This window comes from Numida meleagris, chromosome 3 (assembly GCF_002078875.1).
Source record: "Numida meleagris isolate 19003 breed g44 Domestic line chromosome 3, NumMel1.0, whole genome shotgun sequence".
NCBI lineage: Eukaryota > Metazoa > Chordata > Aves > Galliformes > Numididae > Numida > Numida meleagris.
In genome coordinates, this window is record NC_034411.1 from 83,132,861 (window position 1) to 83,156,656 (window position 23,796).

The 23,796-nt window shown below is 36.7% G+C and overlaps 1 protein-coding gene across 6 annotated transcripts in view; it reads right to left on the minus strand.

Moving 5' to 3' along the window:
- COL19A1 (collagen type XIX alpha 1 chain) overlaps positions 1–23,796 on the minus strand; it is a 195,941-nt gene that overhangs the window by 56,961 nt on the left and 115,184 nt on the right. For all 6 annotated transcript variants that reach the window (XM_021391914.1, XM_021391915.1, XM_021391916.1 and 3 more), the window contains 2 exons: positions 18,503–18,556; positions 5,825–5,878 (listed from right to left, as the gene is read on the minus strand). In XM_021391914.1, the coding sequence (XP_021247589.1) occupies positions 5,825–5,878; positions 18,503–18,556 (108 nt within the window). The remainder of the gene's footprint in view (positions 1–5,824; positions 5,879–18,502; positions 18,557–23,796) is intronic.

Sequence of the window (23,796 nt, forward strand, 5' to 3'; positions counted from 1 at the left end):
AACAGAAAATACTTTTATTCAAGGGTGTCTTCCTAAACTCTATTTTCTTTCTTCCTTTCCGCGCTGTTTCACTCTACTACTGTAGCTGCATAATCCACTCCTGAAGTCTCTACAGGCAATAAACAAACCAGCACAACTGGTTTGCAAGTGAATAAGTGATAAAATTAAGACAGGCTGAAGAACTACTGTGCAGGCAACTTCTGCCTTTTGAATGAGAATTTTGCACATCTGCCACTTTGGATGTTTTTCAAGCTTCCTCCTATGCAAATACCAATGAAAAGCTCACTTGAATAAGGCTTCCTTTTTTTTTTTTTTTTTTTTTTTAAATTTTGTTTATCACATTGTACAATTGAGGTAACTGAAGAACACAGAGAATAGATGTACATAAGTAAAAAAAGAACTGAAAATATGTCCTAAATATTTACGAAAATTACAAACAGGTTTCAGATGTAATCTCCACTGTCAAGGTAGGAACAAAAATACAGGTGTTTGAAAGGAACTGTGAAATTACTTTGGTTTATAATGTATTTTCTTCCCTTAACTTTTGGATTTTGTTTGCATTTTGTGATTGCTGAGAAGTGCATCCATTCTCTCAGTCTATGTAGCGAAACCTGTAACAAGTGAATTGCAGTGGTCACACCTCAAGAACAGGCCATTTCTGAAAATGCAGCACTGAAAGTGACTCAGTGTAATCACTTTATTCATTTATTTCAGATCTATACCTAGTCTTGAAAATAAAATACTATACATTACTATAATGTAAAGAAACACAAAACTGATCAGTGTAGGTATGTAACTTTGAAAAACTATTCCAATGAGCAAAAAGAATGACGTTGTTTGTCACAAGAGAATACATTAAATAAATTACATTTTTATATGAATTTTAAAAACTTAAATGCATAGAAGCAAACCACATGACCAGTCTTTGCCAGCCACTCCCCTGCTACCATTTAAGCATTTATGTTTCTAAAATGCAGCAGAATGTCCAGCAATACCAGAAATGCTACTGACAATTTTCACTTACCATTGCTTTGATTTTCTGTTTATTGTAATTAACTGATAACATTCATTCACTTGAAAAATATTGGTAGAATGACAGTATTTCCTGAGGCAGAGGAAATGAGATTTCCAACGCAAACTGCTGGCTACTTAAGATAACTGCACTGGTGGCACTGACATACATACTGAATAAGAGGAACCAAAATAGTATGGAATTAAATGAAGGAACTCAAGTAGGCTGTGAACTTCTCCACTGCCTCATATGGAACACAAACAGAAAATAAACCTTATTTCAATTTAAGACTTTAAGGAGACTTCATGCTAATCTTTGAAGAAAGAATGATTGCATTGATAAAGATAGAAAGGGAAATGATGCACCCTGGTGAACCAGCTCTTGATATAAAGAATTTGATGCTTAAGATCCCTGGTTAAAGAAGCTTCTGGGAACACTGCAAAAGTAAAGTATATTCATTCTGGTTGCAAATAACTTTGGACATTCTGATAGAAAACAGCAGAGATATAAGAGGATGAATAATCTTGATTGCAGTATGTTAACCTATGATTTAGGTGACTCAACGTTTATTTGCATGCTCTGCCACATACAGCTTCTTAGACAAGATGACACTTGGCCAAATCATATGCTTCATGGCTTTAAAAAATAATGCTGATGGTATTTCTCTTCCGCCAAACAGTTACACTGGGCAGAAATCTTACTCTGGCTCACCCCAGAGAATGCTGCTATGCTTGTAGAAGTATGTAGAACAATTCTAGCTTGCTGTTCTTTATTTTTGAAACAATTTGATGATCCACTGTAATGGGAACTATTGAGAAATGGAAATTATTCAGTCCTAACTGTTCCAGCAGAGACAGAGAAAACTGGAACAGAAGAGATCAAGTTAACCCTTAGTAGAGAAACCAGAAAAATTTCTTTTTCTGTCTTATTTACAGAAATAAAACAAAAATATAAACTACTCTATACCCTAGACAGGTTCCACTGAAACCATGATGTGTTCTATCTTGTTTCAGTGTCAGTATCTCCAACAAACAACTAAAATATGTAAAACAATGCCAGATGCCATGCAGTTTAGAAACACAACAGAATCTCCAGTTCACTAGTAGAATCACAAATAACCTTCCCTTAACAGAACTCTGAACAGAAGGCAAACAGTGATTCTTCAAGCCTTGATCAGAAAAGCACTTTGTCTAAGTGAAGGTTACAGAATTTGTCCAGTGCATCACTAGGCCAATAGCATATAAATGTTAAGTTCAGCCACCTACCATACATTTGCTCTTAACTACTGAAAAATGAGTAAATTATTGGTGCTGTAAGTAGAAAAATTATGAATTAAACACTTGAAAAAAGAGCTATGCTATACTGCCTTCTGTGATGCTAAGTCCTGCAGATGTTTTTGTTAGCGGCTACTGCAGAAGAAAGCTCTCAGTTCAGTTCTACAGTGAGATCAAAATTCTGTACTTAGAATCTCATAGCATCCTACTGAGTATTTTTTTTTGTTTTATAAAATCATCATTTTGGATTCAATATAGAACCGTGAAAAATAACAGTATGTGAAAGAGACAGCATCTTGTTTCAGAGGACTTCAGAAGAAAATGCATGTAGGAAAATGTATGAAATACATTTGAAGGGTACAGAGATTTTTATTTTACACTCGTAATATCCAGAATGCTTATGAGGGAGAAAGGAATACCGTATTTTACAGAAGCTTTAAACAGCTCTCTAGACTTTCTAAAAGGGAGGAAGTAATCAGCAAGCACTAGAGGGAGCTGCTGTTCTACTTAAACCATTTGGGTTCCTTGTTTTCAGCATGAATCGCTGTGCGCTGGAGTGTGACATGTGGGAGCACACGTCTCAGCTTTCTAGTAGTGAAACGACATGTAGAACAGTACTCAAAAACAACATCAGATACATGGATGCAATCCATGAATTCTGAACCAGAAGGGAACAACAGTAGATTTCAAAAGTCTACAATACTCATTGGCTCTTTGACTTTTGTGGGTGCAGGACTTGCACCAGAGGAACAGTTGACACACAAAAAAGGAGTCCTGGAAGAAGATGCACAGAGAGTCCCATTTACCGAAGTAGCTCAATCAACCCTTGCCAACAGATCTACATTTCTGACACAGTAACGCAGGTTTTTAACCAAAGATGTGCAGATGATATTAAGGGACTGGAAACTCACTGCATACATCAATTTTACTAGGGGGGGGGAAAAAATCCCCAGAACCAAGGCTACAGAAAAAAAAATAAAAAAATAAAAATGAGAATATAGAGTAAACCTTAATCGCTGCAATGCCAGAAGTAGCTGAAAATTAATTATTTTGAAAATGCATACCTCTTAGTAACATCCAACTTAAAAACCTTTAGACTGCTCAGAATGTGGTTTATATCCTTTTCCCCCCCACTTTTTTTTTTTTTTTGGACTGCACTTTATATCAAATCCCTCGAGTATCCTAACATCTGCTCTCTAAGTGTCCTCAAGGAGGCAAAATTTTCCGTCTTACAGGTTTGTTGGTTTTTTTTATTTTGTCATTGCTGAGCACTTGGATGTTCTTCTAATATCTCAATTAAGTACTCAGACACATTGCATACACTGATAAATAAATTTGGTAAATTTATTAACAGTCAGTATGTAGTTGCTCTAAAAATTAATAATTTAATCTTCTTTTTCTGAAATAAGATTTCCAATTTTTCTGAAGTATCAAACACAAGTTTACTTTTTCTGGAGAAAACTCCAGACTCTAGTGAGCCTAATTTTTACATGCTAAGTCAATTTCCTAAGCATTTTGTACCCTATGTATGCCAAATTTACGTTAGCAACCAGCCTGCAGGAGTGACAGTTCTGAGGCCAAAGCAGAGGCCATATCCGTATTCATGAGGAGGCTGCCGCTGCTATCGGAAGCAGAGGGACAACAGTAAGAACCACACAGCAAAACTCAGTGCATTCTGAGCCTTGAAAAAGAGGACAAATGATGAATCCTGTTAAAGTCTTTTGAGTATGTACAAGATTTAGTGCTTTGAATATGGGGATACTGCCAATGCATCTTAATAAGCATTACTCCTTATACAGCATGCTTTTTGTATGTTATTTTCTCAGTCATGGAAAAAGAATTCAAGATGCTGGTGTAGCTGTATCCAAAGTAAGGACAGTATCAAGATGGTTATATCAGAAACAAATATCTTTAACCAATATTTAGGCCATGACTGCTTGAGGAACGCTTGCCTGATAAAGCAGTGCTAGGGTACAGTCCCCATACAGTGCTCCTCGAATGGATCCTGCTATGCTGAAAAAGGGGAGCTTTGCATTGCTGTAAGAAAATCTGAAATAGGCTTAAATAATAAAAGCGTAGTTAGCTTCCACTTGTTGTTTCTGGTGAGCCTGTCAAAGACCATACATCTTCCCAAGCCTGACCTGTGAGCACATCTATGAAGGCAGAAATCTGTAACAGACATACAGTTTTTCATTGGTTCACAAAAAGTTAAGCATCTTGTCTCTTCTATGTTTTTATTTTTTATTTTGAAGGCCATTTTTTGGTGTTTGTATTGAGAAAGATTCTGCGTCACTTCTTTCCTCTGTTTGGACACCCCTGAGTCTGCAATATCATTTTAGCATTAGTAACCCATGGTGTACAAAAAACAAAGAAAGCTTCAATATGACTATGTGTAGGTGAGGAGGTAGGAATTTTTAGCTACTAAGCTGTAAGCAGAATAAATGAACATAATTGTCAGCTTCTTCCCAAACACTTTTTTTTTGCCAATGAAAAATGGAAATAAATGTCATTTGTAACATTTAAGGGGTGGGTTATGTTTCTACATAATTGTAAATGGTATCTATTTCAATTTATTAATGCTACTTAATGCAGCAATATTCTCTTTTCTAGAAATAAACCTAGAAGTTTTCCCTCACTGTGGGCTTGAAGTACATGAATAAAATGTTTTTACATGTAAACTGCTGACCTTTATCTATTTCAGATAAGATGAAAAAGGAATCATGAAATCCTTGTTTGATACTATTAATGTGAAGCAGCAGCAGCTTACTTATTCCACAAATTAACAGCTGTTTTATATTTGTGCACTATAGCAATTTTACAATACAATATCCAGGGAATGTTATTAATATGACCAAGTCTTCCTCTACCAAAAGAAGACTGCATTCATTATAGGTTAAGACAGCCCAGATACATGCTTGATTTCAAATTTGAAATCATGTATCTCTTAAAAAATAAATCCCAAACCTCTTAGATCTGAGTTAAAACCGTTAGTGCTTCATAATATAAATCCTTTCATAGAGTCATGTATTTCCTAATCTTTTTAATTCTTCAGCAAACTCATCTGAACCACAGCTGAGTGCTCATTCCAGTGCTGGGTATAATCCTCCCTGCCATTCAGGCAGTTGGCACATGCTTCACAAAGTCCTTCATCTTTCAAATTACCCCTCTGAGACAGAAATTATCCCATCTTCTACAGAGCATCACGCATTTTGTAAAGTGAATGAATGCACAGTATTCCCATTTAGTACACATGGCTGGTCTTTCTTTGAAATGCCAGACATCTTCTGTTTCCTCCACAGCAGTTAGCATCTTGGTTATTCCCTTCTGTATTGTCCCGTGCATTCTCTCATATTTGTGGACACAGTCCTTTTATCTTTGCTGTATCAAAGGGCTGGGCCTAGTAGCCATCTGATACAGCAGAGCATCAATCAACTGTTTTCAACTATAACCTGGCTTAAGTAAGCTGTTTAAAGGCACTAACAAAGATCACTGTTCCTGGATGGGGTGGATATTTCCTATCCCCTTGCTTGTTACTCACGGGAGGTCCTGGCGGTCCCGGTTTTCCAGGGAGGCCTGGCTTGCCTCTTCTTCCCTGGAAACAGAAAAGAGCAGCAGATGTTTATAAATGTTACTGCTAATGACTGATCAGTAATAAGAACTTTGTTTAAAAGAAAGATTGATTGCCTTATTTAGTAGCAAGAAGTTCAAAAACTACCCAGACTGAACACTTAGACAAGTCACTGCAAGATCACCTAAGACTAGCACTTTTAGGACAGTTTTTAAAAAATTATGAAAAATGGTGTATTTCCACCACTGTAACATTTACTGTCACATTTTAAAGCTATGTCTCAAATGTGAATGCACATTGATGCAGCATCCTGATGATGTATAAATAAGTTATATTTCATCTGAATGTTCCAGTTTGGGATGCTGAATTGTGTCGCAGCAATAGTCTCCCTGACTCGTACAGTCAGTACAAATGTGCAGTATAACCCTATTAACAAACACCCACATCTTTCTCCAGGATGTGAGAGCAAGCAGAAAACAGTCAGAGATTTACCTGGAAAAACAATTCATCTTCTTGATGCAACTAGTACTACCTGTGTACATACTGTAAACGCAACATCATTTGCATTAAAACTTAAGGTCCATAAAAGTCTAATTAAGTTAACAGGAGACTTTCAACTCAGTCTGAAAAACATGCACATGTAACTAATATGGTATTTTAGCACTGAACTCAATTGGACAACTGCTGTTTTCACACACACATTTCTTTTTAGGAAGATAACATGAAAATGGAAGTAATTTACAGTAATTTACATCCTTATTACCAAGCTGAAATCCAATGTGTTTTTTTTTTAGAAACAACAGCTGAGAACATCTAACATCTAGGTGTGATGGAAAAAAATATATATATATCCACACTGACTAATTTTTCCCTTGCATATAGCAAATATAAATTAACAAAAAACATTAGGGGGATATCCTGGTGAAAACTTGGTTTAAGAAGCCAAAAAAAGGAAAGTTCTTGCTGACAGCTCACAATTAGCACATAGGGGATATTTCTGTAGCATATGTTTCCTACATCTAATGCTACTTCTGTATCTTCTTAAATGATATCACACAGAGTGCAGAATAAAACCTCAGGAACAGAGGGGGAAACCTCAGCTTAGCTCTCTGAAGGTAAAAACCCTAATGTGTGGAAACCTCTCACGCTCTGCCCCTCATTAATCACAAACTATCCTGTCATCATCTTGTTTACCCTCAGTAAGGGTGGAAAATCCCTTTCCTCGTAGCTTGCATCTCACCAGGGTAACCCACTGCTCAGATGTCAGAGGTGCTTCTGAGAAGCAGAACACGAGGGTGTGAAGCCCTTCAAAGCGAAGAAAGAACCCAACAAGGGCTGTGGGGACATGTTTTGTCCACCGGGCTGTGACATACAACAAGTGCACTGCCACCACCATGTTATGAGTCAGTCAGTGTGTTTTAAGGGCAGTGTGAAAAAATAAATAAATTAAAAAATCAGCATATTTGGAGTGCCAAATTCCTGGGTCTTAACTAGCTGAGACATATGCTATGTGCTGAGCTGCTTAATCCTGTCAGCACTCGCACATGCAGTGCCACAACTGGGGCAGCTCAGGGTGAATGCTCAGAATCAAAATACGGCACCAGGTGCCTATATTGGGTTCAAAGCTCACCACCCACCCCATGATATGTCCTCTGGTAACATAGCCTGTGCATCCACGGGATGAACCAGAGCACGTAAGTCAGTTGGGTTAAGGACAGCTCACAGTAAGTGATCTAATTTTTAACTTAGGTCAGTTCTGGATTCAGCTCACTGAGCAGCCTTGTAGTCAGCCTGGCAAGAGAGGCCACAGCTCTGGGAAAGGTGTGCATATACAGCCCCAAAGAAGGGACTGCTAGCTATCAGTGCTACTAGCATTGCAGTGTGCCTCTTTGGGCCTTCACCCCACACGCCAAAATCCCATTTAGATTTTATGTCCCACAGGTGAGATGTGTGACTTTTGGACTGATCTCTACTTCAGAAAGACAGATGGAAATTAATCTTTCCCAGCTTTCTTAAAAAACAGTAAACTTTCCTGGGAAAGTATGAAAACCAGACTGAGATAATGATGTGAGTAATAAATAAATAGGAACTGCTTCATACTTTTGAAATAGTTCCTGTGAGTTATTACAATCTATACTGTTGACTTCTTGAAGCACCTTCCTTTTCCTGTTTGGACTTATTTAAAGCATGCTGAGGAGATGCATAAAATCACATCAGTCTAAACAAAGTATCAAGGAAGTGTCACTGGGAAGAAGGCAGGGCTGTGACTGGCAGACACAACTGTGAATGAGGTGTTAATTACACAGGAAAACACCAAATATGCTCGGAAGGCAATTTTGCCTTTATTTACAAGATGAGCTAAAATGTGATTTATGACATATTGCCAAGTCAACACTTAAAAAGCTTTCTGAAAAAAAAAAATCAGTTATAAAAGAACAATAAATGGAGACAGTTATTTTTCACTGTCACTTACTGATTACCATAACACTTACCTGCCAGAACACAGAATAAATGCTTGCCCTACATTTTATCCAATCATTTCATTATCAGTCATTATAGCATGTTCCATGTGTACATAAAACATGTAAAACAATCACACATTTGTATTTTTAGAGGAGCTAAAGCAAATGAAAATTCTGAAAATTAACCATGAAATGAAAATACTGACATTTTCCTTCCCTGAGAGGATGAAAATTTGTAAGAATTCAAGTTACAAGCTTCTGGATCTATTTGTTTTTTAATCACATTATTCATTCTTAATTTTCCTTCTACTTCCACAGCCAGTGTCAAAGGTAGAACTTTTCTTTTTACTTGTTCGTAATCATAAACACACTTTTATTAGCATGAACATTTTTCTGATTGAGCTGTTCTGTGGTATGCAAATAACACCATAACACCATGGATATTAGATCATTCCTTACATCTTAAGAACCATTATAGCCAATACAGTGATCCTCACAAATGTACAAAAAATTAAAAATAATAAAAAAAAAGAAGTAAAAACCCAATATTTCTGAAGTGAAACATTAGCTTTTTCTCAAGAAACACAAGTTTTCTTGTGAAAGGGATGCACACAGAGCTTCACCTACTTCTTTGCAGTCCTACAACTCCATAACTTCCCAGCATCAGTATGGAAAAAAAATAGTATAGTAAAAGTAGAGATACATAATTTACCTTTTTGTTTAGAATAATGTGATTTAAAAAGTTAGAATTTCTTTTGATAAGCCAATTATGGTCCTGCCTTGAGCAGACCATGACCCAGTCTGTGATTAAATATTTACATTTTCATTCTAAGTCTTCCTTCTGGCAGGAAAGAACGGCAAATACCTTGGTGCCCTCTTGGGTTCATAGAGCGGGCAGAGCTCCAGCTCCAACCTCCCTTTCAGAAGCGGGTGAAAGCCATACTCTTTGCTGTCTTACTGTGCGTGGGGCAGAGAGCTGACATATGTGGCTCAACAAACTGTTCCCTCGCTCCTTTGCAAGTAGATGTGTAGAGATTAAAACACACTAAAAAAAGCATTAACTAGCTGAATAGTGTTATTTTCCGCATAGACATTACCCATAGACAATACATTTAAAGTGAAATTCATTACCTTTGTTGAGTTTACCAAGCAAACATTCAGGTTATACAACAACTGAAATATAAATAACCATTCCAGGCACCACATGATTCCTTTAAATTAAAAAATGCAATATCATCTACACTAACTTAGAAAAATAAAAGAGATAAGCGATGTCAACAGTTGTGTAAAGCTATTTAGAAAAACATATAAGGAAATAAAAGCAAAACAGTTCCTGATTATTTCCTTTGTGCTACATATTTTTTTGTTGTTGCTGTTGGCAATCAGCATGATAAGAAGCTATCTAAACGTTACTGGTATTTTTGCCCATCCTCTTGACTTCTGAAATGCCTTTTCTGAACTAGTTTGGACAGTAGGCTACTTTCTTCTTCTCTTTAGGACAAACTTCAGCTATGATACAGACATAAATCATTCAAACAACAACTGCTTGGTCAGGGGCAAAAAGAATGAAATATTAAAAACAGAATAAATGAGAAATTATATGCTCCAGCAAACCCAAGCTGAGTGCCTAGCTGAAGAACACAGTCAGCTGAACTCTTTATTCATCTCTTCTTTCACCATTTCTGTTAATCAAAATGACTTGACAAGTTTTGCCTCACATTAGATTGAAAGCTCTTCAGAAGCAAGGCTCTGTCCATCCTTGCACATGTCTGTACCCTGGCTGCAGCCTCTGGGCATGGCTGCAGCTCCAATACACAATGGAAGAAATCTAAATCTATATTGCAGCTCCCTGCTGTATCATATTACATCCATCTATTCATATATCTCTAAGTATAGAAGAGTAAGACCGCTAATCCTAGTGCCTAAAATAAACTGCAGATTATTTTAGGATAAAATCAAGCAGAGTTATGTAGGAATACTGACAAGACTTACGACATTGAATTATTAATTTAAAGAACCCACACTTGAGTATGAAGGCAAAAGTTCTTAATTAAGCCTGTATGAATTTTAAAGGGAAACAGCTAATTAGCAGTCCCTGAAACACATCATCATGTTTCAAAACAGAAACTAGTTCTAGAGAAAGTAGGAAGCTGGGCTTAAAGCCCTAACTACTATAGCTATTAGACAAGATTAATGAGGCTTATGTAACTTGTTTGCCAGGATAAACTGAGATCCTCTTGCATAAACCTTAAGAACAAACTGAAAGTGGGACAGATACACCCAAAGCAGAAAGCAGGTGGAAAGCACAGACACTGATGTTAGTGGCCAGTGCACAGATACCTCAGCAGCCCATCAGGCCTAAACGTAGTCATAAAAGCAGGCTCTGAGTAGATGTTGGATTGTTTCTCCACACACCCAAAGCTGCCTCCAAGAAGCCTAACAATCTTCAGTGTCTGCAGTAATCCAACAAAGATTTCCTTTCCTTCAGCCCTCTAAGCTGATATGCCTAACCCTTACAAACTCTCCTGTTTTCCCTCTCTGTATCATTACTCCATGCTCCCAGCTGCTTGCCAAGTCCACCATAAACCCACTGTGATCCAGGGGAAGAACAGGCAGAGCTGTTACAGCCTTTTACTGTATGGTTTCCCATGGGCTCACCAAGCTGCCACACCATGGCATGAAGGCAGATGTCACATGGCAGTGTGTGACATCACACTGCCAGTAAGAAAGCCAGTTCAAAAAGTGCTGAAAAAGGAAGAGAACAAATCACAAAAATCAGAGCAATCATGGACTGAACCCTGTTTGCATTCTCCAACTGTACCGTAACACAACGTTTGCATCCACCAAACAGCTGTGCACAGGAGGCTTCTCTGAGATGTCAACAAGCTATTTAACAGGTCTCAGTGTGAAAATTATAAATCTACAACAAATGTGCAGTCCCAAAGCAGTCATCATTTCCTACTGTGCATTTGACATTTGGTAATATTTAAAGATCTCCGACATTTAACCATTGAACTATCCAAGAGGTGGACTTTATGATCCTTATGGGTCCCTTCTAGCTTGGGGTATTCTACAATTCTATGAACTCTTCACAATGCTGTTAATAGTTCTGTCAGTAACTTTGATAGTGCTACAATTGCCTTTTTTTTTTTTTTTTAAATCCTTAGCAATCTTATAGTTTGGATATTCTGTTTCCTAAACTGGAAATCCACCTTGTAGTCAATGATAGAATATTTTGAATATACAATTTCTTCACTCTTCTTAACCTTAGCCTTGAGGTTATATGATGGTAACTTGAATACAACAAATTAACCTCTACATTAAATATTAAATGTAAATAAACTCACAGGAAATAAGACAGCTGTTGCAGAAAACAAGCCTACAACTTACATCCCACTAAGTCTTTCAAAGAAACATGGCTTACAAAAGCACAGAGCACACAAGGTCCTAATCCTCTGTTTTGGAAAGGAAGACACCAGGGAACTCCACGCTAATGCAGAAGCATTCTTCACTTGAACTTGGCTTTCTAATTTTAGGCATGATTTCCAATAAGGTCTACTTTCTTTTATATTTATAAAATGCTGAAAGAGATTAGCTCGTACTCTTCTAATGTGTTCAGTAAGCACCAAAACTGTACTTAAGCACAGTAATGTCAAGAAGTAGAATGCTACAACCTAAATTCTGCAATGCTTCTAACAAATCTCTACATGGAATCAGTCAAAATTGTTCAAGTGCATCACAGAAATGCATTTTTAATACAAAATCACTTGTAGAGGTGTTTTTCAACCACATTTAGATTTTTGATTATCAACACCTTAGTTCTTAATTATAAGAAATAGTTTCCTGTTCTTTAAGTTGCTATACCTTTTGCTAAGAAATATTAAAAAAAAGCTGATAAAAAGTATTTGGAAAGCAGTTCAAAAGTTCTAAATGAGATCTTAAAACTCAAATAATTTCTGATTTCCCATTAAAATTTGTATTTTCATTTTTTTCAATGGAAAATAAAGTTCTATATGATTAAAGTTTTTTTTCTAATTGATGAATGTATCTTCATTTTTCTAAATTTCAACAATTTTCTTTCAATTTTTAAGCATCAAAATGGGAAAGATACACACTTTTTAATCTGTACCCTACCTTAGTGGTTCTTTACTTTGCTTTTAATTCAGAAACATCCCAGCTGAAAATTGCCTCCCTCTTTTACATTAATCATTTTAGACTGTTAAATAGCTGAGTGAAGGAATGTACGTGACTCCAACTTAAAGAAAATCAGAACAAAGCTCTACATACTTAAAAACAACTTACATCAAAGTCAGGAAGGACTGAGAAGATTAAAAGAGATTTCAAAACTCCAGAGCTATAGCTGTGAAAAATATTGTTTGTGCTGTGCCAGGAGCCTAACCTACTATGCAGTAATTATCATTGCTCTGTAAAGCTTGTTTCACAATTGGTTGAGTACATTTACTCACTGAACTAGAAAACAAATTATGTCAAATAAAAGTTTAAGTTCTATAAATCAGATAAATCTAATCTGAATTTAAATTCATTTTTATATTTGTATGTCATTTTAAATAATTAAGAAAATCTAATAATTCTCCACCCAATTATTTATTTAGGAATATGTTCCCCTGTGCAATAATAATTTTATTCATATTCAATTAGAGAAACTTGTAAATTCAGACAGTAAATTGATTATTTAATAGGGAAATATTGCAATTTCACAAGGTCCCTCCAAGCACACCATTTTAGTGAGATCACTGTTGACACAGGAAATATTATAACTCAAAGGACTCTTGGTTTTATGATACATTTCACTTATCACTGTGTTAATGCTGAAACAACCTCTTTCCTAAAGTATTTCGTATTATAAATACACAAACTGGAAATAAGGGAAGTTGTAAGGAAGTTGCTTCAAAAACATTTACTTCAAGACACTCGCAGTTTCCTAAGGAATAGAGTCAATGATATGGTTGTAAAAAAGATTTGTAAATGTTTGAACTGAATTCACCACTGGAACCAAGGCAACCACCATGGTGGAGAATCTGTCTGTTTAAGTACACATGAAGCATTTCCAAAAATCTTGTTATTCCATAAAAATGAAGATGTTTGTCAACTATGCTGAGAGTAAGGTACAGTTCAGAGCTTCTCCAAGGATGGAGGCTCCACAACTTCTCCGGGGAATATATTCCACTGTTTGTCAACCGTCATCATAAAAAAAGTGTTTTCTTAATGTTGAGATGGAATTTCCTGTTTTTTAATTTGCACCCACTGCCTATTGTCCTGTCTGTAGGTACTGCTGAAAAGAGTCTGCCTTCCTCTTCTTCACTGCCTCATATCAGCTGTTTATACACATTCAAGTATTTATATACGCTGATAAGTTTCTCCAGAACCTTCTTTTCTCCATTCTGAAGTCCCACCTTTCTTTGCCTGTCCTTACGTGAGAGATGTTCCAGATCCTTTAACCCTCTCTGTGGCCCTTTGCTAGATGCACTGCAGTAATGTTATCTTTCTTGGTACAGGTTTGCCAGTACTGAATAGAGGGGAATGATCTCTCCCTTGATGTGTTAATAATGTCTTAATGCAGCTCAAGATACTATTGGACTTTTTTGACAAGTAGGCAGATTGCTGGTTCATGGTCTGCTTGTCCAGTCAGTCCCCAAGATCCTTTTCAGCACAGCTTTCCAGACTAACTGGAATCAGTGTGTACTGATGTCAGGGGTTTTTACTCTCCAGATGCAAGATTTGTTGAACTTCAGATGATTTCTTTTTATCCAGTTCTCTGTCAACTTCCTAAGGTAACCTGTACCCCACTGTCCAGGTCTTTAATGAAGACACTGGCTGGATTTCCATCATCATTACTTCTCCCCTTATCTAACCTGTACTTTGTCACCTTGTCTATAATGAAGATATGGAAGAAGGCATCAAAAATTTTACTTAATAGCAACAACACACACTGTTCTCCCATCCATCAAACCAGTCACCTAATTGCAGAAGGTAATAGGATGGTTACACATGATTTCACCTGCTCATATCCACATGGACTACTCCCAATCACCTACTTGTCCTTCATGTGTTTGAAAGCAGTTTCCAGGAGGATTTCCTTCATCACAACATGCCTGTAGATAATAATCATAGAACGGTCTGGGTTGAAAAGGACCATAATGATCATATAGTCTCAATCCCCCTGCTGTGTGCAGGGTTGCCAACCACTAGACCAGGCTGCCCACAGCCACATCCAGCCTTGCCTTGAATGCTTCCACACATGGGGCATCCACAACCTCCTTAGGCAACCTGTTCCAGTGTGTCACCACCTTCTGTGTGAAAAACTTCCTCCTAAAGTCTAACCTAGACCTCCCCTGTCTTAGTTTAAAACCATTCGCCCTTGTCCTATCACTATCCACCCACGTAAACAGTCATACCCTCTCCTCTTTATATGCTCCCTTCAAGTACTGGAAAGCCACAATGAGGTCTCCCCAGAGCGTTCTCTTCTCCAAACTAAACAAGCCCAGTTCCCTCAACCTTTCTCCATAGGAGAGGTGCTCCAGCCCTCTGATCATCTTGGTCGCCCTCCTCTGGACCCGTCCCAAGAACTCCACGTCTTTCTTGTGCTGGGAGCCCCAAGCCTGGACGCAGTAGATCTCTGGATCTTCTTATGCTTTGTGAAGATAGAAGTGAGATTTTTGCTCTCAGTCTTCAGGAACCTCTCTAAGCTGACACAATCATTCAAAGACAATGAAGAGTCACCTTGCAATGACATCAGCCAGCTCTTAGCACATGTGTGTTCAACCTGTCAGACTCTATTTACATTCAGTTTGCTTAAGTGCTATCCTCAGCGAAGGAGTGCCAGACTGGGGAAGTCTTCCTTGCTCCAGACACTTCCTCTGCTTTCAGGGGCTGGGATTCCTCAAGGCTGGTTTAACTGGTAAAGACTGATGCTGTGCAGTCTGCTGACCTTGTCCCACAGATCTTTAACTTGGTGGCACAGTTTTTTGACATCTGCAAACCTTCTGCAATGTGTCCCAGCTTCAGTGAGAGGCTCTAGGCATCCTCTCCAGCCTGAGGCTCACTTAACTCCTTCTGAAGCTGCCTTGGTCCAAGAGACCGACAGCAAAGCAACAGCTACTCCAACACTACCTCAGTTATGTGCCCTCTGGCCATCATATCTAAGAACGCATATGTTGGACAAGGAAAATTTGCCAGCCACTTGCCAGAAGTTCCCAGATCCTAAAAGCTCAGGAAGACATCAAGAAGATCTCAGAAAAGCAGAGGACAGAATCTGCATCATGAGCTGCTGTGTCTGTTAGTTATATTTTAGTCCTGGCTCCTACACTTGAGAATGAAAAATGACAATTTCTGGATTTCACAGTATAGGTGTCTGACAAAGCTGAATTGATGTTTTGTGTTAAGAGAATTTTTGGAATTCGTAAACATATTACACAAAAAAAATAAATCTCTTCCAGAAAAAAAAAAACAAATGCATCAAGTTCAGGGAAAATTAGTGCTACCAAGATATCTATCTGAAGTTAAATGTTAATTTATAACACCTCTGTCATTATATTTTGCAAATATACATTTAATTACATTTAACATGGAAGACAGACTATACATGTCTCCACAGTCTATATTTACAAATGTGAAAACTTTGAAGAAAGCAACAAAGAGCTTTCAGGATCTCATCTCCCTCACTCCAAGTGATCTCCCTATGCTTCAGTTCTGTAAACATATTATATTAGTGTACATCACCTTCTTCAAACTCCTTCATCCTTTGGGATATCTGGAAAGCATCCAGAGAGAACAACTTGGAGAGAAGATATTCTTCACACTTCTATCATTAAATTCCATTGCTGAGCTATTTGTGTACTATCACTTACAAGCCTAAGTCGCGTACCTAAAGCACTAGGTCTGTCATGGATCTTTTACACATTTAAGTTTTTAACATATTAACAGTGTTAATTTTCCTCAGTTCCTTAGATCTTTCTAAGTGGTCAGTGATCTCTAACACACACTCTTAATGATTCTCAATTTGCTATTAACAGTAGCTTAATTTACAAAAGAACTGAACGCTTAAAAATACTGCTGAACTGGGAATTAAAACTGAGTATGACAATGTATAATGAAAATGGAAAGCGTAAAAAGTTCAGGTTCTCAAAGTTTAGCACTCAAATATGTTTGTTTTTAGATGTTTTGAGGTGCTTTATTTCTCCCTAATATGTTCCAGCTCTGCAAAATGGGCACAACAGCATCTTTACACATGAACAGTATGTTGAAAAAAATTATCAGTTAAGTGCTCCATTTTTTACTTTAATGTTCAAAAGAGAGCCCATGACAAAACCAGTACTTCATATAACGTGAAAGATTTGGAGGATCTGCTGGAAGTAGAACAGAGGAACATGACATCTATAATTAAATAAAAAGGAATATTTAATAGCCATTAGATATCTACTGTCCTGTTTGTCATTAAGCAGAGCAGAGTTCTTGGTACAAACAGTATGTTTTGTGTAATTAAATGTATTGGAAATGCAAATGCACATGGGAGTTGAATGAAGACAGCAAACTATGTTATTAATGGTTGGGTGGGGGTGATCAGTAGAATGAATATTGTGAATATCTCATGGGCAGAAAGATAAAGACAGATGTTGAGATGCTGAAGTCTACAGTTCCTATTGTTTGGCTCAAGGCAACTGTGTGTATGGCTTAGATTATAAAACAATAATCACTCTTGTTTTTACATATATTGGAGTGAGATAGCAGTTCAATTTTATGTGTGGAGAGGAAACGGTCATGATAAATTTACCAACCCCCTAGTTTCCACTGCAAAATAAAAAAAAAGGCAACTTGAAATTCATTTATACAGAATTATAGATAATAAGACATATTTACTCTGAATCTTGGCCTCAAAAACTAAGAAATTCAAACAGGACTGCCTCTAAAAAACATTTATATTTACAACTGTTCCTAAATGAGAAGCAGTAAACTGTGCAGGTCTGAACATCCAATACTCCACATAAAAACACGCTAAAGTATGCTAAAACTGAGTATCTGTAGCTTCCCAGTATCCTGAACATCAAACTGGGTAACAGTAAGACTTGTAGAAATTATAAAATCCTTAATAACAAATCCATAATCCCATGTTTATATTTGCCACATAACTTTTTATTCTACCTTATTCCGTTGACTTTTTCTGAGAGGACTCACTAGCCTTACTTTGAAGTGTAAATAACCTCAGCTTTCAAATTCATATTTAACTTAAGAGAAAGTGCTATTTTTATAACTTAAAGAAAACAGCAACGTAAAAATTTGAGTCATGGTCTGTAGGTCTCAAAACTCTCTGTTCAAGGACTGGTCTTATATTATTATTACTATTACTAGAATTATTAAACTAGCCTTTAATAATTCATTGTGTTTGATTAAGGTCAATGATGAATCATATTAAAGCCTTCCACTTTAGATAACTTAACTGAAACACTAAACATTATGATACCAAAATTAAATATCTTCACAAACTTTTAGGAGCAGAGTAGATTTATAAACTCTCAAGACCAAATAATCTCTTGAGGTATTAGGATCATAAATATTCATTATCTGTTTCACTGAAATACCCAAGTCAGTAAGTACAGGAAAGAAAGGCATAACAAACACATATAAATCAGTCAATTACTTCATAATAATAAAATTCTCAATAACCAAACATTTATCTAATGTCTTAGGCATAATATTCAATGTTGCTTTTTTAACTCATTGCATTGCTTTTCTTTGTATAGATACGTTAGGCGTGGATGCTGGCACAATGGCATCTACAACAAAACTTGGGTCATTAGTTCTAGTTTCTAATGTGGTAGATAATACCCCTTAATGCGTATATCCTAGAAGTAGTAAGATAAGATCTATTCCTGCAATAAAACTAAAACTCCTGAGAAATGCTAATATTTTTTCACTTAAAATTACAATGGAAACATGTTGCACAAATGATAATATCCACCTCGGTACTGTCAATCATTAAAACATTTTAGATGGTTTGAATTGTTAAATCTCCTTCAACTGAAAAGAAACCTCAAATGTCAAAGCTCACTTCGTTGTCAGCATGCTTCATACTCAGCTGCTACCTTTCAATTTTTTATTAGTGCTTAGAAAGAAGTCACACATCAGGGTCAGTGAGCACACACAACAGTTGTTCGCAAAGTTTACTCACCCTTTGACCTTCTTTGCCAGGTGGACCTTGGGGACCCTCCGGCCCTGGCAAACCCTGAAAACGCAAATATTAAACAAATATAACATTCACTGTTATTTTCATTCTCTATTATTCTATACTAGTGAGACTAAGCCAAAGAGCCAGTTGTTGAGACAAAGCATTTATTTCTAATAATAAAAACACGTTATTTGTAATAACTTCTTTCAGGCAATGGTTGTGTTCAGGTGTGAGGAAAAAAATGCAACAGTAATTATTAATCATATTCCCCCGTATAGAATCATTTAAAAACAAAGAGGTAAATCAGCAGAGCTTAAGCAGAGTTGTAAGCACATTTAGCTACTGTTTTGCATGAAGATCTATTTATCTGGAGGAGTTAGGATGCCATAAGAAAGCAAACAATTTATATTAAGTCAGTGCCAGCTTTATAACTCAAATTCAAATATAAGCACTGGAAGTGGGGTGGGGGAAGGGAAAGGAGGGGAGGGAAAAGCAACTAAATATAGCAGGCAGCCTTATACTTTCTTTATTGTAAAAATTGGCTCTATGCAGCTTCCTCTGTGTGCCTGGGCTGGGCTTTTCAAATCATTCAGAGCCACTTCTGTCTTTCCCTCTCCCTAGACCAGGCGCAGGAGTTTCGGGTATTTTGAATATACTCTCAACATCTGAGCCTTCCTTCTGAACTCAATGCAAGGGCATGCAAGAGCGACTGCAGTTACAGAATCACAGGCTGTTTCTGAGGAATGAGGATTTTAATTCTGTATCTGATTAATGTACAATATAATCATAAAGTCTTCTCATAACAGCTTTGTGCTTAGAAGACTGCCCCTCCTCTTAATTTATGAGTCACCTTGGAACATTTATTTTTTTTAAATGACTTCAAGGAAGCTATCCAATTTCCATTATAGCAACAAGAAGTATGAAATGAATTTCAATGTAATCAGCAAAGAGCACTGAACAGATCTACTTCCTATAATTTTTAAAAAATTGAATTTAATATTCCATATTCTTATAGGGTATAAAAAAAATCAAGATTTCATGTTAACAGTTTGAAATACTGAAATATTTACTTCTTAACTATTTAAATTACTAATGCTTGTGTATTCCTTCAACATACTTCAAGTTGAAATATTTGAATATTTCTATGTTTGGTCAAATTCTGAGCAGGGTAAACTGAAGCCCTGAAAGTATCATAATTTTAAAAAATGCCCTGATTTCTAGAAAAGAATTAGAGAATTTCATTTATGATCTCTAATTCCCAGAATAAACTTGTGAAAGTGGACATGTAAAAGTTGCTAGCTTATAACAGTTTAAAGAATATTTTCAGCTGATCTGAATGAAGGCTGACATCAGACATAAATAAAAACAGTCTGTTCAAGAGTTATTTCTTTTCCTATCTTTTCTCTACTCTCAAACACTGAATACTACAGCCATTATTTCACTCTAGGATATTACTTCTTTCACTTCTGTATAATGGAAACAAGAAAAGGTTCAGAATCTTTTACAAAATTGATGCACACTATTTCCTAAAAGTTTATGGAAGTAGAATATGCAAGACAATTTTGTGTCCAGTAAATCCCAGTAAATTAAATGCAGAGATGTAGTTTATGCAGGCACAAACACATGAAGCAATACATGAATATGAACTCTGTAAGCCTTTTCTACTTTCTCCTGAAGGTAGTTGAAAAATTTGCTGTGAATTCTTTCTACCAACTATTAGCAATATTCTGTCTTGCAGAGAAATTCTGGGAATTCAGGAAGAGGTGAAGTTTTGTTTTGTTAATACTTCACCTTTAGTGGCAGTTTTATAAAGGGGAACAAAATGAAAGCCTGCAATGTCAGTTTTATGAAGGAGGGAATAATGAGCCTCACATATCTGTACAATAAGGTTCCAAGGGAATAAGAATTATACAACAATATAACTGCACTATAATGATAATTAACAGCCAACATTTTTGTTCTAGGCCAACTTTTATTCTTTTTCTTCTTCCTACAGTATTATTGTCAAAAAAAAAGGAACCAGATAAAAAGGTTTATCTGCAAGGAAAGGGAGGAGATCTGCTTACAATTGGTAACTAGGCAGGGAGGACTACTCTGTACAAGGAGCCATATCCTGACATTGAATCTGAGGTAAAAGTTCACACTACCTTCAGTGGGATCTTCGGTTTAAAAAGTGATAGGACAATATGGACAATGTTAACTAACATAGCTGTAAAGCTGCAATAACTTAGCAACAGTAATGTCTTAGCAATGCTTAGCATTCAGCATTCATTGGATGAGATCCTGGAAATGTAACTGAAGAAGAAACCTGCAGAAGGAATGAAAATAAAACTTCTCAATGGTGAAATCTTTCTAATGGGATGAATAAAAAACCCTCTTAAATTCGTATAAAACTTGGCAATTAATTTAACAGTTTAGCACAGAAAAGAAGAATGTATTTTTTATGAAGGCAAATCAGAGTTTCTATTTAGATCTTTTTCCTCTTCAACTTCTGGGTATCTCCCTCTGGAGACTAAAGGACATATTCTCCACTCCCTCAAATTATAGGAGGCACAGACAGTTGACAAACTGTATCAGAGGAACCCACTGCAGACAGAAATGGATAGTCTATATATTGTCACGTGGCCTCAAAGGATATGCTGTTGACTGTGTTGAAAATGTTTGTATCAGAAGGCAACTTGTTTCACATGTGGTGTCTTCCCAAGCAAACAACATCCAAAGTCATTAAAATGATTCATTCTGTGTCAGTTTTCAATCTAATATTATTGCACTGGTAACAGGATGGGTATGGCAATCAAGTGTACAAGGCATAAAGTGAGACATGAGAACACCACCATTCCAGTGGCATCAGGCTAGCAGGAAAATATAATGCACACTTACAAATGGCCTAAAACATATTCATTGTCCTGACTCTGTCAGGCCACAATTGAGGTCTGAAGGTGCTGCCCTTTTGACTATTTCATGGAGAAACAAACTAAATATATGCAATCTTTAGGGCCTGTACATTTCATTGACCACACAAGTCTCTTGGAGTTGTCAGCCTGAAGAAGCTTGAGGAACATGGAGTGGAAATGTCTCAAACATTAACATAAGCCTTGAGGGAAAAAAAAAACAACATCCAATAATCCAGAGTCGGCTCAGATGCACCTAAAAACTGGTTCTGGCAGTCAAATGGGACAGCTGTACCCTGATCACTCTGTGATCCTTGTGGGGCCCCTTCCAACTCAGGGTAATCTGTGATTCTGTGAACTCATAAAATCCACTGTAATGAGTGAGAATAGCTACAAAAGATTAAACACAATACACAAGCAGACATGAGAGAGTTATACAAGATCCAGGAAATGAAGCTAAGAATGGAAATTTATGAATTTCTTTATAAGAGCTAAATCTATGGTAAATATTGGCAAAGGAAAAGATGCTGGCTGTAAAGCTAGATAAAGAAAAATCAACTAATGTGTGAAGCATAAGCCCACAAACAAAAGGTCTTTAAACAATGAGATCATCAAAACAGACTGAGGTTTAGGCAAGGGAAGAGAGGAAAACCAGCATATTTAAAAAATGATACAGTAAAATAAAAGAACTTTTAAAAGAACCGACATTTAATCAAAAATACCTGTAGGAACTAGCATTATAAGACAATATTTTTGGCCAGCAATGGGAGATAAAACTAATGAGAATTATTAAACTTGAGATGGTAGAAGAAAAAATGTGTTTGGAAGTGATAGAAAAATCAACTAACAATTCAGACAGTAAAGCGATTTTAAGTTTCATAAGGTATCAGTTTAAAGTGTAAGAAGTGGCACGTAATTGTCAGAAGTTGCTTATTACAGAAGTAAAATCCTGTCACGTGACCACACAGGTACAAAAACATGTTAAAATACCTGTTGATATCAAGACATGTTTCTACAGAGATATATGGTGGAGTCTTATACTTAATTGCTCAGAGTAACTGCCTAACCTAAGAATACACTGAATAAAAGCAAAGTGTTTACCATGATCTCCTGGTGAATTGAAAACCAAAACGAAATGCAACAGCTGAAGCAGAAGAGTGAAACTGAAGTTGTTATACTTATTACTTCCTCTGGAAGCTCACGCCTGATACCAAAAGAATATTTAAAAAATATATATATTTCAAAAGCCAGTGTATTTTTGCTATTCTGAAAGTTGTCTCAAAATGTAGCTGACTGTTTCTGAAGCAGGCTACAGCTACCTCATGCACTCTTAGGTAGGGCTGCTGAAGTAGATGCTGTGCACAGCAGCCTTTTTTCTCCTTACAAATTAAAAATACTATACAAATACAATAATAAGAATGGTCTAATTATGGCACAAAAAGTAATAGTTAATTATAGACCTTTATAGACTTTCTGTGTACATAAACTGCTTTAATCCATTTTTTCTTCCTTCCTATGAATTTCAGCAAACATATAACCTAATTTTTATAGAATAAATGCTGCTAGACAGGGAGAAAGTGCATGAGACAAGTCAAGCAAAGACACAAAGCCTGAATTAGGTATGCAGAAGAAACGTGGCAATGTAAGAATGGTTCATTTTTTGCCATTTGAATACATGAGGTTTTGTAATGATAAAACTTGCTACTTTAAAAAGACTCAGTTATAATAGACATTATTTGTCAGCTGTAGTTGGTATAGTTCTGCTGAAGTAAAATCAACAATAGAATTTTTATTTATTTATTTTTACAAGCAACTCAGCGGGCAATTCCCACAGTGGAGACTTGACCTAATTCTTCAACACACAGTTCTCACTAGGATAAAGAAAGGCTGTCACTCTGATGGATTTAGGTACATAATGATCCCTCTGTAAATAAACAAGTAGAGTAGCATAAAATCACAAATCAATACAGTAAAAAGTGACCACCAATTTTACTCCTTAAGTAACTGAATGTGCAATCATGGTAAACTGCTGCAGTCTGAAATAACCAAAAGCATTGGTCACCTGCCAAATACTGCTCATAGAATCATAGAATGGCTTGGGTTGGAAGGGACCCCAAGGATCACCGAGTTTCAATCCTCCTGCTACAGGCAGGGCCACCAACCTGAAGATCTGGTAAAAGATCAGGCTGCCCAGGGCCCCATCCAACCTGGTCCTGAACACCTCCAGGGATGGAACATGCACTGCCTCTCTGGGCAGTCTGTTCCAGCACCTCACTATTCTCTCTGCAAAGAACTTCCCCTGATATCCTCTTCTGAAGGATGGTACTGCTTCTGCTGCATTCATGCAAGAATGCCTCAGTTATACAGGAAAACAGGATGCGTCAAGATGCAGTTCAATTAGATCTT